General features: G+C 51.1%; 1 protein-coding gene across 2 annotated transcripts; it reads right to left on the reverse strand.

Annotated features, from left to right (window-relative positions):
• Window positions 1–2,630: 2,630 nt before the first annotated feature.
• ACAD10 (acyl-CoA dehydrogenase family member 10) lies at window positions 2,631–15,823 on the reverse strand. Of its 2 annotated transcripts, XM_040608621.1 has the most exons (13): window positions 15,443–15,821; window positions 14,873–15,090; window positions 14,211–14,359; window positions 13,153–13,347; window positions 11,429–11,587; window positions 10,493–10,652; window positions 9,907–10,048; window positions 9,090–9,158; window positions 8,101–8,282; window positions 7,375–7,525; window positions 5,976–6,121; window positions 4,996–5,169; window positions 2,631–4,086 (listed from the first exon to the last, which is right to left on the reverse strand). In XM_040608621.1, exons 2-13 carry the CDS (start codon window positions 15,036–15,038, stop codon window positions 3,827–3,829), a joined length of 1,953 nt encoding a protein of 650 aa, XP_040464555.1. In that variant the 5' UTR covers window positions 15,039–15,090; window positions 15,443–15,821; the 3' UTR covers window positions 2,631–3,826. The 2 variants fall into 2 exon arrangements, with proteins under 2 accessions (XP_040464555.1, XP_040464562.1); XM_040608628.1 differs by lacking the exon at window positions 9,090–9,158 and having other exon boundaries at window positions 15,443–15,823.
• Window positions 15,824–16,009: the final 186 nt, after the last annotated feature.

Raw genomic sequence — 16,009 nt, forward strand, 5'->3', positions numbered from 1 at the left:
GTTCTCCCTGTAGAGCTGTGCCTGTGCGCAGTCTCCCCCAGAGGGAGAGTCAGACTGTGCCTCCCCAGGGCACATCTCGGAGCCGAGCTCCAGCCAAGCCCTGCAACCCATGCACTGTCCTGTGTGTGTCTTCTGCTGGTACCTGGATGGACAACCCATGACAATGAGCGTTGATTAGCCTTGTGCTAACGCTCTTGCTCCTCTTGAGCAGGACCATTCCCTTCCCTGGGGCTTAGCAGACAAACCCAGCAGCGCTAAATCCAGGTGCAATAGGGAAAACACCTTCATGGCAGAACCAGAGCCAACTCTGGCTGGGCAATTGAGCCCGCCTGCAATAGACGCTGATGGGAGGCGCAAGGGTCAGATGACTGCCGAGAAATCACTCCAACTCTGAGCAAAGACAGGCTCAGAGCCAGGCTCCCGCTCCCCTCCCTCCTCCACAGCAGTTTCACCCTGGAGCCTGTGGAAAACACAAGCTCCGGTTAACCAGGCTTCCTTACAGCCAGCACGGCCGCCCTGGGCTCCTCCACAGCCCCCACAGTGCCCTTGAGAGCAGGGAAGTGGTGGTGACCCTGGGCAGATGGATGTGACCTTGTGAAAGTGGGCTGTGTGCCCATCACTTTAATATTGAATTAATACTAGACTATACATAAAAAGCCCAGGAATTACCATGATTGTTCCCACAGTTCTCCCCTTGCTCCTGCCCTCTGTGAAGCACTGAAAGCCCCCCCTGATCCAGTCTGCCTCTGCTGTGGTCCCCAAAGAAACCCAGAGAGATCCACTCCAGTCACAGGACCACGGAGTCCTCCCAGCTCCAGGGGCCAGGCACTGCCTCAGCTCCAGTCTGCCCCAGATCCAGAGCCCCTGAGGACCTGGTTCAGTTCCCCCTACCACCAAGGTCTCTTCTAGTGTCTGCAGGTTGCCGGAGGAGGTGTGCTGAAGGAGGAGAGACACCCCACTCCATTCTCCTTATTCCCAAAACCAAGTCTTGCACCCCCAGCCTGGTCATCCCCAACCAACCCTCCCCCGCTGCCTGCAGCCTCATGATCCAAGGATGGATTTTGCTCCCTACCTATTGAGCCTGGCAATAAAGGCACCGAGCCCAGATAACAGCAGACACCACTGAAATTCAGTGGCTCCCACGCTGCCGTTAGCACGGCCTCTCCCGTGCCTCATGTCCGAGGCTCCCCAGCACTGCAGCTAGCGGCTCAGCTCTGGTTTGGAGAGCACCCGTCCTGGGAACCACGTGGGACCTTCAGACAGACATGAGCTCAGGTCCAAGCGAAGCCCCGGGCTGGGGTCTGCACTGCTGGGATGCTCTGCTGCAGAGACCTGTGCCAGACCGAGGTCAGAGCCCACGCAGGGCACGCAGGGAGCTGCAGGACCAGGGAAGGGTGGCAGCAAATGGCCTAGCCCATTCCAAATGCCCTGGGGAATGCAGTGCTGGGGAAGTGGCCTCACCTGGGATCCCACAACAGGCAGGATAAATCACCCCTCGTGCTCACGGGCCCCAGACTGCAGCGCCTTGTTCCTGGTGTGGAAGACACCCCAGAAGGGGGGTGTTGTCTGTTTGGGCCAGAGAAGGGTCAAGTGTTAGGTACGTGTGTACCTGGCTATCCTGATCCATGGCCTGCACATTGTCAGAGCCACTGCTTTGGTCCTGGCACTCTGCCTGATGGAAGAGGATGAGACACGTTCATCTTCCCATCACCGGTGCTGGTGCTGGCCCGTCCAACAGCCGGTCCTGGCTTCTCCCTGGATGCTGGCGTGCAGCTGTGTGCCCAGCGCTTTGACAAACACGCTTATGCTCACATTGAAAGAGAAACTGAGCCTGTTCCTCTGCTTTTCTGGAGAGGATGTCTCCAGAGAACTGCGGGGACTGGCAACCTTCAGGACCAGTGTGCTGGCTCCCTGCACGGAATGTGGCAGGATCAGCTCAGATGCTGCCCTGTTTAGCCAAGAGTGCCTCAGCCAAGGGCATCTCGCTCCCAGGCCCACTGGGAGGAACCTCTGCCATGCCGGGCCACCTGGCACAAGGCAGGCTTGCCCTTCCCCTTCGCCCAGCTTACGAGTGCTGTGATGGTTCCAGGCCAGGATCACTCGGCTGTTTATCGCTCCAATGCATTAGACTGCAGAAAGACTGCTGCATGCAGCAAGCCTTCTCCCCCAGCTTTCACAACATGCTTCCACAGCAAAGGCTGACAGTTTAAGGACGATGCCAAAGCAAAAAGCAGTGGGATGGACAGGGAGATGGCAGGGATGAGGGGGCTCTCTGGTCCCCCAGACAAGGAGCAGTGTCCCCAACACAACCCCAAGGCATGGAGTAGAGAGTGCGTGGCAGTTCTGATGTGTGGAGACTTGACAGCTCTCTCCCAGCTCTGAAGATGAGTGTTTTGAACAAGTGCAAGAAGATCTGAACATCTCAACACTTCCAAATGCCCCAGAGCAGCTGCTTCCCCTCCCTTTCCACCCCTCAGCAAGTCAGCTGCTAAGCACCCTGAAATACTGGGGTTTCCTCGTTTCTGCTGAAGCACAAGGAAATGCTTCTGAAGGGCTGAACAACAGGTGGGATTGTCTTTTTTTTTTTTTTTTTGGCAGCTAAATAACCAGCTAGAATTAGATAATGTCACTAGAATACATTAAGAATATAATCTCATTAGCAACCCAAGGACAGTGATGTTTGCTTTCATGATACAGCCTTCTGAATGATTACTTATGACACCACTCCCAGCAAGCCTGTTGCAACACCAGCCAGCCCAGAGCCAGGAGCTCACTGAGCCACACTGGCCACCAGCAGCACTGGGAAGTAGGAAGCACAGAGAAACCAGACAGTTTGCAGAGCCTGGGCAGGGGACTCACATGTCCTGATACCTGCATATTGACATGACTTGCACTGGCAGAAGGAGAAGATGTGGAATTAAAACTCTACAGTTTGAGAGCTGCTGCTACTCCCACCTCTGCCACTGATCCACCACATGACCATGGGCAAGTCACTTTGGTAGCTGGTTTCTGCTTCCTCACCACCATACTGGGAATGACCACTGTCCCTTCATTTTGAGAGTTCAGGCCTGCAGCAGCATCTGCTCTGCACAGGAGAGCCCAGGACAGTGGCAAGGCCAAAGTCCAAGTGGCATGCCAGAGTCTGCACTGCCGATCACTGCTGGCTTATTACTGGGCAGGCAGCTGCTGGCAGGGACATCGGCAGGGAGAGCCCTTGCCAGGGAGAGGAGGATAAGAGACCACAAGGAGGAAATGAAGCTGTGGAGATGTGAGCAGCTCCCTGCCCTGCATGAGTGACCTCCCAAGGAAGCACTGGTAGGGACTCTTACAAAGAGACTTAACTTAGCCTTTCCCAGGTAGCAGCAGCAACACTTCCCCCTGACAGGGGAAGGGAACAAGAAAGCGCTGGACTGGCAGGTGTGGAAAAGCCCAAGCCCAGCCAAGCTCTGGGGGCCTTATTAACATTGATGGCAGGACCTTGGTGGGGTGGCACCGGCGATTACAGCTGGGCTGGCATTAATGTGCTCATCTTGGGTGTGCCAGCTTCTGAAACTGCTGTAGCCCAGAATATAAACTCTGCTACTCTCATGTAGCTGATAATGGGAACCCAGCCCTATTTCTCCAAGCCACCAGACTCTATGAATGCCAAATATCTGATGTGACCAGGAAAGCAAGGGCACTCAGAGGCATGCCACGACCCCCCGCCCTGATGCAGATGCAGCAAAACAACCTTCAGTTCTACCAGAGGATGTAGAGTCCATTCAGACTGGGAAGTCAGAGAACCCCACTGGATGCCCATGATGTTTTCCAGCTTGCAGTAAAGACCCTAGGCCATCCCCAGCTGGTTGCTGGGAGGAGTGACCGGGGGGACTTGGGGCACAGCCAGAGACCCAGGACGCAGGCAGGTTCCGTAGCTCCTGCTGAGGAACGGCCCTTGCCTGGCCCAGGTACTGTAACGTCGTGCGAGAAGCTTTGTGGTGGGGAGGCTGTCAAACACACGGAATCCTTCCTTTATGGCGAACTCCCAAGCCAGGTCAGCCACGAACTCTGCATCCTCTGGGCTGCTTTCACCTGGGGCTAGTCTCCCTGGGGACAAGGGAAGAACAGGACACACTTGTTTGAGAGAGCCCACGTTACATAGTCACATCCCAAACAGCGCTGTGTGCCCTTGTCTGGGCCAGCCCAGCAGGACTCAGGGAGCCACCTCGCTAAAGGAATATGAAAATAACATCTCAGTTTTATCTGATAAAGACTCTCAAGACAGACTTGATGTATGCAGATAAACACCACTGAGAGTTCACACCACCTCTCTGCTTCTGAGTCTCCCAGCAAAGGCCGGTGCTTAGTTCGAAGGTCTGAGAGCTCAACCTGTAGGATATGGCTCCGACCTTTGAACTCTGGCCTCTGCTCAGTTCTCCCATGAAAGAAATAAGATCACACAGCAACCTGTGATCAGCGCAAACAGCAAACAGGAACAGACCAGACCTCACATCCAGCAAAAAGCAGCTGCTGGAGAAAAGCCTTTGGCCCTTTTTTCTGTTTGCAGGACACAACCTGACACAATACAGCCTGTCTGAGAGGCTATAGCAGCCTCACATCCTCCAGAGCCTGTGCTGGAGCAGAGGGGGAGCTCTGTGCCTTACAGGACACTGTTCCCATCCCTCTTGACCACATGCAGCAATAACTCGCTTGGATGACTGCTTCCAGGTCACTCATCTCCAAACACAGAGGTGAAACAAGATCTCTCATTTTGAGCCCTTATTTCCCATTAGAACTCTATGCTGAAAGCCCAAGACTTCCAGATGTGCCATTCTGCTGTAGCACCTGGAATTTCAGAGCTCTCAGGATTCACAGCCAGGAGCACCCAAACCCTGCAGCACGTGCTGCCGGTGTGACCTCTCCCGGTTCAGTGTGAGGGCTGTTCCCACAGTGGTGCTCGTGTGTCTGTGCTCTGTGACCTGTGCAGCACAGAGCTGGCGTGGTTGTGTTCCCCACCTGCCAGAGAGTGTTTGTAGAGTCCCTGCAGCATTGCAGCCAGTCGGAAAAAGGCAAAGGCCATGTAGAAATTCCAGTTCTCGGGGTGTTCCACTCCCATGTGGCCACAGTACATCTGGGAATACTCCTCTGCCGTGGGGACTCCCAGGTGCCCCAAATCACGCTTCCTCAAGCCTGGAAGATGTGAAGAGGTAACAGTGAGTCAGCAGATAGTGAGGAGCTCAGAGCTTTCTAGGGCTGTAGTGAGGCTTGTGGCAGAGCCACGTAGCTGTGGAGCAGCAGAGACACCTGCACCCATCCAACACCTGCACTGCTGCCATACTGTTTCCATACTGGTTTGGCACCAGCCCACGTAGGTGAAATGCATACAGGGCAGTTTCTTCAGTAGGGTTAGACTGCGAAAGCAGTGACTGACTGATCTCCCTCCTAGTGATGGAACCATTTTCCTCTTGGTTTAACTATATTTTTCTTTATAACAAGTGTATAACTTTGTGGACATCCCCTTCTGGGCTGGCCTGGTTCACAGCTTTCGCACCCAAAAGAGTTCCCCAGCTTCACAGCTAAAATGAGAGGGAAAATAATCAAAACTAAATTTTAAAGGCAGTTTTGCAAGCTGTGAAGCAGGGCACTCCCCTCTGGGGCCATCCCTGACATGGCTGCTAACAGAGCTACACGTGCACCAGCGAGGACAGGGAGTGCGTGGCAGAGTATCTGCCAAACAGGTGGCAGATATGAGGCAAACTGGGGGTGGGGTGACCACGGCACAGAGCTTACGCACGTGCAGAAAGATGTTTCCCAGGATGGAGGGTTCTTCGTGGAGGGGTGAAAGGGCAGAGCAGGGAATACGGTACAAAGCCCACAGCCCTTTCCAGCTGCAATGAGCCTGACTGTCAGCTGAGCTCTCTAGGCAGAAGCCAATCTGTTTCTGAACTCTGGTTCCTCTCTCTCTGTGTCAAATGTGACCTTGCCCTTCTCTGTACCTCTCAGTGCATTAAAGTGAGGTGGCAGGAAGTAGGCCATACAGCTATTCGCCAAATCAGAGATGGGATCTCCTAGAGTTGAAAGCTTCCAGCCAAGGACAGCAAGGACTTCTGGCCTGTCTGGATGAAAGACCAGGTTGTCCATCCTGTATCAGAGGGAAAAAGAGATCAGAAAAGTCTTAAGAGGGGGAAAAAAAAAATCCCAACGCTCAGCAGCAGTAGGTGCTTTCCAGTGCTCTTCACTCTCTTCAAAAACTGCTGAGTCCTTTGGGAGGCTGCACAAGTGAAACACTAATTTCTGCAAGCATAGGTCAGGGTGGATGAAGGTGACTCAGTAGTGAACTCCCTCATTACTGATGAACTGAACTGTACTTTGAAGAATGAAACCAAGTTATTCAGAGCCTCAGCTCATTAACAGATGTTACAGGACAGGCTAACTAAAAAGTGAAGTAGGCAAGTCACCATCCAGAGAGATCTTCTGGTCATTTCAAAGGCACACAGTAACGGCAGGCCCTGGACTGTTACTTTCTGTAGATTATGCATAGTACAGCCTTCATCAATTTGAGCCCCAGGAGAGGGCAGCAGCCTACTGAGGAGGAAACAGAGGGCAGCCATCCTGCCAGGTTGCAGAGAGCTCACCAGCCTCCATTCACACTGGAACTGTGTGCACTCAACCTTGCCAGAAGGAGCCTTGGCCCAGAACTGGCACACGCCTGCAAGGAGCCTCGCAGCCCTGGCAGCCAGGGTCTGATAGCACAGAAGTAGCTCTCAGCATCCCTCACCTCTGTCCCCAGCCACCACGCTCCTGCCTGACTTCTCCTGTAACACTGGCAGGTTTTCCCATATGTCCTGCAGCATCTCACCAGCCACTCAAACTCTTTCAGCACCAAATTATCATTAGTAAGATGCACCAGGACTGAGTTCTAGGATTCCAGAAACAGTTGATGACCCTCCAGTGTTAGAACAGTGCTTGCAGCTGCTGGGCAAAGAAACTCTGAACCACCAATGAGGCAGCAAGATTAGAACTAGACATCAGGAGGCCAGGCTTCCAGTTCCTGCCCCTAGTTTCTTCACTCTCCTATGGACACTGCTTTAAACGGCCACAGATCAGTAAGCAGACAAACACTGGGGAAAACACTAGAGCTCTGGGTGCAAGACAGCACCAGCCAGAGCTCTTGGGATATGTTTCTCATGATAGATGTGAAGGGCTTGTGGCTCTCTAGATCTTGTTACCTGAGCAATGCTGAACTTGACCCAGAGCCCAGCTTTCAGAGTGCTCTGGAGCTGCTGTGCCAGCTCAACTCGGCACCTCTTTGGAGTCCGCATATTGCTTTACACTCTCTCTCCCTCTCTGCTGCCTGGGATGTGCTCCAGGGCAGTGCTGTCAGCCAAGCAGTACCTGAAATCACCATGCACAACTGTTGTCTTCTGAGATTCAGGAAAATGCAGAGGCAGCCACTCAATCAGTCTCTCCATTGCTGGGATAACATGAGTTTCCACAGCTCGATACTGCTTTGTCCAGGTCTCAACTTGCCACTGAATGTAATTACCTGTAACAGAGAAACAAAGGCTCTCAGGGAAAGGGACTGACTGGCACAAAGAGGCTTCAAAAGGGATGCATAAAAAATGCATGCAGAAAAAGTCAAAAAAGCCAGGCAGATCTCAGTCCAGCACTCTGAAATAAGCTCCAAGAGTTTCATTGTTATTTCCAGGGGTCTCATATATTCTTAACTGGGCACTGGATTTGATATTCTGGTGGAAATAATCAGACCTTGGACAAAAACGTAAGTTTACCAACTCCAAGAAGCTGAGATAGCTCTGCAGAGAGACTGGAGGAGGTTTGGTCAGAGACGGCAGCAAACAAGTTACTCCTGCACCCAGAGTACAACTCTTCCTCATGGCAGGAAGCTCTGGGGACTACTAAGAGGAAGCACAGACCTGGAGGATCTAAACCAGCTCTCCACACCTTCCCACCACACCTGTGGATTCGGACACTTTGCTGCGCATCTTTACTTTCCCAACTGCCCCCCAACTTTGGCCCAAGTCCCATATCTGAGCCTATCCCTTGAAATGCTGACGCACAGGAGAAGAAAACAGTGATAGAGGATACATAGCCTTCTCTTACTGTGCTCCCCAAGGTCCTCCAGCTCAGCTGCTCTGAGGTCTGTGCTGTGGATCTTGGAGAGGACTTGACTCATGGCAGCATAAATAGCTCTCCTCTGGCTCGGCTGCAGCTCAGGGAGGGAGACATCGCTGTAGACACGGCCAGCACAGTGCTCCATCAGGTAGAAAGGTGTGCCCAGGGTGCTGGGGAAGCAAGGTGAAACCAGTGGGCCTGAAGTTAATCCTGCTACCTACCACTCCTCAAGTCTCACCTGCATTTTGAACATGCCCTCCAGGCCTCACAGCATGGCAAGGTGAAGAGCAGCCTCAACAGCACCTGAGCACTCACACTGTAGCCTGGGCTCAAGCCCAGCGCAGGATGCCAGGTGGTGGCACACAGCTGTAGCATGGTTAGTCCTGGTCCCTCCAGCCCCAGGAAGCTGAGCTTGGAGCCAGGGTACAGCACCAACTGTCTCCCTGCCTCCCCTGCAGTGGGCTCTGGAGCCAGGCTGTCAGACTGCAATTGAACACCACGAGCAGCGGACACAGATTTAACTGCAGTGCAGAGACTTCATTACCACAGCCAGCAGAGATCTGAGCGGAGCTGTGCCGACTGCAGGCTACACAGGGTGTCGTGGCTGCAGATTTGCTGCTATCATGGCTGTAGCTCTCGTGGCAAGCGTGAGGTCTGGCAGTGAGAAAAATCAAGTCCTTATTGGAAACCTGAGCATCCTAAATCAGCCGGAAGCCCTACAACATTGTTTTATAGCTGCTTTTCAAAGGAAGACAGCATTGTGATTAATTGCTAAAATAGGACACATCTAAACCAAGCCAAATAATAGTGTTACTGTCCTTTGAACTTCTAGAGGCTCCTCTAGCGTGAGACTGGGCAAACACTAATTAGATCAGTGCACTTTGTGAGGTCTGGCTCCTTTTCTCTCCTCTCCTCATCTTTGCAGGAATCTGGCTGAAGTTGTCAAGCACAGAGTGAAAGCTGAGGGACAAGATTACCTTCTGTCCTCGCAGAGGGCAAGTACAGTGGGAACAGGAACACCAGCCTCAGAGAGTGCCTTCAGTACCCTGCCAGGGTGAGTCAGAGAGCCATGTCAGCACAGAAAGGTATTAGGGAATCAACACTAGAACTGCATTGCTGCTAGGCACACACACAACATTGGAGCCCTGTGCTCAGTTTTAAAAACACTAAGATAATATGGTTGGGGGTAGGTGAAAGAAGCACAGCAAAATCTTCATATGGCCCAGAGTCCCGAGACCTACCCAATACACCCTGGAAAACCAAAGGGAGATCACAACTGCAAGTGCCCTGCTGTTTCACTGCTGAGGCAGCGATCTCCAGCACCACAAACTGGTTTGCAGCACGAGCCCTTCAGCACGGGGCTCCTCATTGCGCAGCTGCAGTGTTGTGCTGCAACCTCTCTCCCACCTAAGGTGCCAGACGTGACAGTACGGTCCTGCGTCTCCCAGCATGTGCTGGGAGAGCTGTGGTGTACTTCCATGGATTGGAAGGATCACAGTGCAGGAGTGGGGAGGTTGCTTTTCACAGGCATGGTCCTAACTGCACGCTCACCGCCAGCTGCAGGGCGGTAGCACAGCCTTGCCTCTTAATCCAGGACTGCTCATGCTAGCTGTAGCAAACGGACAAACCACAGACCAGGATATCAAGCTGTGCAAAATGCAGGGAGGCAGATGTGTGATGTGGAACAGAAAAGCCAGGGTTGAAATAGAGCACTCTCCCTAGGATGGGGTTGTTTGGGATCTCCTACATGTCTTCCCCGCTGAGCTGGCATGAGGAGCACAGCTGCCTTCTCACCTGTACTCCCTTCTGACAGCAGGGCCTGAGGGATGCAGGCTGCCAGAGGGCTCCTTCTTCAGCACCAGCAAGCAACCTCCAAACTTGACAGAATAGGTCCGGGTGGACTGTCTGTGGCCAAACTGCCGTAACACTAGTGGGCCTGAAGAGTTGAGAGCAGAAGGTCAGCAGACAGAAGCACAAGCTGGGATTATTTCTCACCACTTCTTGAGGTTTTACTTCCCCTTCCTGTGCCTGGGTCTGAGATGCCACTTGCAGCAATCAGGGACCTACACCTTGCTCCAGTGTCCCAAATCCCTGGGGAGCATGGCAATAGCTCACAGATGCCTCACAGGCCAGGAATATTCCTGGCATTTCTTTGGCAACTTGTGCTCAACCCCTCCCAAATGAGGAAGTCCTAAAATGTTGTTTCCCATTTCTGGAAACAGCGTCAGATCACTGAAATGTGAATGGCTGTCCCATTCGCTTGGAAATTAGGAGCCTTTCATTAATATTATTCTTCAATGCACCTGTCGTATGATGGAAAGAGCCGATGGCTCCAGAATATGTGAGCTTGCCTACTGAAGAGCAAAAAGCACTGCAATACCTGTTGCATGGTCACCAAGAACATTTTCAAGGTACTTTTGCAGATGGTCTTTTGGGATTTCTGCACCCGGTCTCACTGAACGAGTATATGGAACAAACCCTTTCAAAGGAAAACCCAGATAGGTTTCTAGCTCTTTGAGTGCTCCTGCTGGATCATCAACCTGAAAGCAGAGGGATAGAATAACACTGGGTGATAGTTAAAAATAAAACTGCCTGGACAAGAAAGAGCTCCGCATACTTGTGATGCATTTATCTGTGAGTCCAAGAGCACTGATCCGCTACGCCACAGGGGTCACTCCCAGCCAACACGGAGCACTGTTACCAATACTCACTGAGCCTCCCGCCTTGGCCTCTGTCCCAGAGACACACCTGTTACAGTAGGCACTTGGACAGCTGGACTAAGAGCTGGAATTCCCTGTGTGCGGTCCAGGGAAGCAGAGTTCACTCTTCCCACCAGTCCCATGCTTGCCCTTCCCCCAGAAGTCCCCTCAGCAAAGTAAAACCCCTGTGCTCGCTATCTCCAAAGCCTGGGATTTAACTAGTCAGTCCCCAGCTGACAGATCCATGAAGCCTCAGAGCTTCTAGAAATCTATTAAATGTGTCTTATTTTCTCCATCAGGTAGATGTGGTTGTCTCAACCATGCAGTTAAGGCTGTTTCTCTAATAGGGAACCGAGGTCCATAAAGGAGAAGTGATTTCTCCAAGGTTACGCTGGCTGTAGGGTTTAGAGCCATGAATGAAACAGACCAGTGCAGACTTTGGCAGCAATCCTCCCCTTTCACCCTGCCACATCCTGTAGGAATAAGGACAGGCTGGAACAAAAGGCTTGGCAACACAAGTCTGCCACTACCATTTGAAAATTCTGAGCCATTCAAGTCAAACACAGCTCTGGACTTAAAAACCATACCCCAAACCATGCCCTGGTTGCACTTCGTACCTTCACTGTTTTAATGCCAAGCTGGGCTGCTGCTTTTAGGTTCTGGCTGCTGTTGTCGAGGAAGATAGATTCCTGGGGCTGAACGCCCAAGCGCTCCAAGCACAGCTTGTAGATACGAGGATCTGGCTTGCACATTCCTTCCCGATAAGATTCAACCATCTACAGCAACAACAAATGGATTATGCATGAGCCCACTGTGACCACAAACAGCTGTGCAGAGCTGGAAATGGAGGGTGGGAAAGGGACTAACAATCTAATTAACATGTGAAATAAAGGACACGGGTAATGGAGGGCTGACAGAGCTGGATAGGATGTGATTCAAGTGACTGTGTGGGTGCAAACTGCCTTGGCTGTGGCTCTGTCAGCTCAAATGAGCTGAACAGGATCAGCCAGTCCTCAGATGGAAGATATTCGATGAGATCTTACGATATGGGAAGCTCACTGGACATCCCAGACTGTGCTGAACCAATTGCTCAATGCTGTCCAAGAAAGCCTGGGATCGTACCACCTTCCAAAATATCTGAAAAGCGGTGCCCTGACCATCACGCCTATCAACCATGGCAAAGCAATCTTCACAGCAGCAGGGATGTTGACCATAATCATCTGCCCAAACTGGGATCAAGAAATTATTGAGTCAGTCTCTGAATACTCACATTGCCCTCACAACCATAAAAAATTCAAGAAAGATTTCACCCCTGCACTGACGGACACTCTAGGAATAAAAATTAATCTATTAGATAGATATCAAAGCCCATGCTAATGGAAATCCACATTCAAGTAATCTTTTTCCCCACTAATTACTGTGCAGAGCTGCTGCCTGCTGTTACAGAAGAGCCACACCGCATGAGTGATGACACTGGATAGGCCATGGTTATTGAAGTGCTTTGAAACAGTCTGGGATGAAAAGTACCACAGAGCATCACAACACAGCATTCCTCCACTAAGAGAACTTCATAGGCATCAGTGTCACTAGTGTAACGCACAGAAAGCTGAGTTGATAATGACTTAATGTTGACAAGATGACTTTAAATAGTCCCAGGTTTTAAATGTGTTGATACGACGACTCTTTGCATATCTCATCATCTTAATCAAGGCTATAAAACAAACTCACATCACGAATAAACTCCTGAAATTCAAACATGTGAGTTGTGGCACACAAAAAAGCAAATTTTCTATCATGCTGAGTTGAGCCCTTGGAGCTGCCTGTTAAAGTGAAGCCACTTGAACCAGCCTCGTGGTTCATGGCTAATCTGCTTCATCTTTGCACCTGCAGCTCAGACAGATCAGCATGTTGGAGTAGTGGAATTTTTTGTAGCACAGGGGATGCTTTGCAACTCTTTTGGGATGCAACAAGCTTTAAAAGGACTAAATATAAAGTAGGCAGGAGCACTGGGTAATAACATTATTTCTTGCATAGCGCTCCAGCTTCCAAGTCCTTTATCAACATTGCTGCCTATGCCTGTTACATGTTCACTTGTGGTTGCATGGGCATTTTGTAATGAATTTTCAAATGCACAAGTACCCGCCACTCACTCTGACCCTCTTCACGGCCCAGTTGCTACAATGAATTACACCAGGAAACATTTTCACAGACTGCTACATCTAGGTCTACTAACAGGTGCTGCTGGTTGCCATTCATTTGGTACCTGCATGTAAAGAATTTCAGTTGCAGCTTTCCATAGACATAGGTACAGAAATGCATTTTAGAATCCATCCAGGCTTACCACATCAAAATGCTTTTCATCTAGGGGCAGAAAGCTCTCCCCATTCAGCAGGCAGAAGTTGTTGCTTAGAAGAGCTGTTTTAAGACCTTCTGCACGGATACACTGTACTGCTTCTGCCATTATGGGGAGCTGTGTCATCATCTCATTTCTGATTAAGTGCGAGAGAAAAGAGTCCACTGGAACACGGACATTTGCCTAAGAAACCAGAGAAACCCCAAGAACGATAATTGATAATTAGCCATGAATGTTTTTTAAGCAGGAGGAAAATAAGAGTGGTTGGGTAGGTACGTTCCCTGATCATCTTATCTTGCTGTCCTACTTCCTTTGGCAGCAGAAGCCGTCAGTGAATCTCCCAGCTAAACCAAGTGGACCAAATAAACAAGCGTTTATTCTACAGAATAAACTAATTCTACAGAATTAGTAATTCACTAATTCTACAGAAGCAGCTGCAGAGATAAAGGGCTGATTTTGGGAAAAAGAAATGCACTAGGACTGTGCCTGCCACAGACTCAGGGCAGGTTAGAGGTAAATAAACTGCTTTACCATTCAGCAGGCAGGAAAGGAATCTGCATTTTAGACTGAGCTGTTTCAAAAATACTTTACTCAGAGGAGGATTCTTGCACTGTGTTCCTGGAGCTGTGGTGGAGGGGCCTCTACTGATCTTAAGAACGCTCCCTGGAGACCATGCTCTCCATCCATCAAGCATGTCCATGTATGAACTAACAGCAAAAGCCTTTCAGCTGTTTTCTGACTCTCTGACTGCTCACCTTGGCTGATCTTAGAGGTGTTTTGAAATAAAAAAGTTATTAAATGTGCAGGAAGAAGCTGGTGGAAGTGAAGGCGAATTCAGCTGACCATCCTGTCTGGGTACTAGAATGATGATGTCAGTGAAAAGTCTGCCCTCATCAGACAGCAATGCTTCCTAGATGGTAAATCCAGAACCTTCCATCAAAAGATTTCTTTTAAAAGCTCCTCTCTCCTCACTGAACCACTACGTTGCAGGATTCCATTTTCCTGCAGTTAGGAAGCACAAAGAGAGGAGGGGGGAGTTGGCTTACAATCTCAAAGCACTGCTGTCCCAATTCCTGCAAAAACTCCACAGTCGTCAGCTCTCCTCTTGTGTACTTCAGAGAAGGACTACTTTCCCCTCCAGAGCGTATAGCTTGCTGGATGGTGCCGGCTGGAATACAATTGTGGGCCTCCCAGTCTACATAAAGAAAAGTAAGAAAGCTAGGAAAGAGCACGTAGGGCGTCATCAGAACTGGGAAACTAGCCTGAAATCCTCCAAGGTCTGATCGACCAGCACTCATGAGAACTGACATGCTGGACTGGGGTCATTTACCCACTCGCAGAGAGAAGTTCAGGCATTCCCCCAGCTGAAGCACCTCACCTCTATTTTTTGGTGTGGTGCCCTTGGGATGGAAACACAGTGTCCTTAAAGTGGGCTGAAGGGCTGTACCAGCGTTATGTGGCATCAGCCAGTGTCACTACGGGAGTTTCATTACCAGGTGGGTTCAGGCTCTGACCTGGAGCTGTCAGCACGGTTGCTGGTCACTGTCAGTTCTAGCACTTCTGATGGTCACAACAGGGGACCATCGCCATCACCGCAAGTTCTTGTCTGTCTTACCAGAACCAGAGGTGGCTGACAGGGACGCCTGAAATTTATTTTTCCCTCCTTGCATAGAAACAACAGGAGCAAATAAGAAATGAGAATGCACACCTGTGGCTGTCTTGCAAGGGGACGGGAGGAGCACTCCGCTGGCATCAAAGATCACAGCTTTATAGCGGCACCATCCAGATTGCCTCCGCCGGATTAACCCCTGCAGGCGCTGCCAGATCCCAGCACAGAGCAGGTAAGGGGTGCGGGCAACGCTCCTCAGGTACATGCTGCAAACTGCTCAGAGGACGTTGGGAAAATTCACAGCTGGCCCGTGCCCACTGAGGAGAGAGGGTAGGATGCAAAGTACAGAATTAAAAGGGTAAATATTTATTTGTGCTCATGAAGTGTCCCAGCCAGACTGGGCCACCCCAGATGAGGTTTTACACAGGGTTCTTAGACCCTTCAAACATTGGGGTACAACATGATTTTACCCATTGCTAAAGCATACACTACCAATTCCTAATCATAGCAAAACTTTGCAAAGCAACTGTATTTTTTGCAATATTTTTGTTGCTATTGTCTATTGATTCAGATGTCCATGAAGCCAGACTTGCTAGTTACTTATGATGCCAGACGATGCTGGGAGGGGTTCACAGACATATTGTACTGGCTGCAGGACACTGGCGTTACCTCAGTTATCCAGGGATATCCTTTACCCTTCACGGAAAGCTCTGCGCCATGAAGCAAAGTCCTTATTTCCAGGGCTGAGCTGTCTTTTAGGTTTTTTTACTTCAGCATGAGCCATACCAAAGCCTGGCACAGCCCTGAGCTGCAAGATATAAGCATGTCAGGTGTGAGGGGAAATGAATAAAGGGTTTATTTATTGTTTTTATTTATTTTTCGGGAGGGGGGGGGGCGTGCTTCAGCCTGAGGGGACAGGGCCTGGTCCCTGCAGCTTAGCTATGCTGCCACGGTACTGGGGCCTGTGGCCCCCCACATGCACCCCCAGCGCCCCAGCCCTGCTCCCAGCCCTGCAATCACCCCCGGGGGCTCCGGGCCCCCCGAGCCCCCTCTCCGCGCCCGGGCCCGGCGCAGCCTTGCCAGGCAGAGAGCAGCCTCCACCGCGCCGGCCCACCGCAGCCCCCAAGACTCGCGAGAACACACCTGGAAGTCTCGCGAGGAGCAGCTCACAGCCCCCCACGCCGCCTGCCGCCGCGTCGCCGCCTTTACGTCATCGCGTCGCCGCCTTTACGTCAT

Source organism: Falco naumanni, chromosome 1, assembly GCF_017639655.2.
Source record: "Falco naumanni isolate bFalNau1 chromosome 1, bFalNau1.pat, whole genome shotgun sequence".
Classification (NCBI taxonomy): Eukaryota; Metazoa; Chordata; class Aves; order Falconiformes; family Falconidae; genus Falco; species Falco naumanni.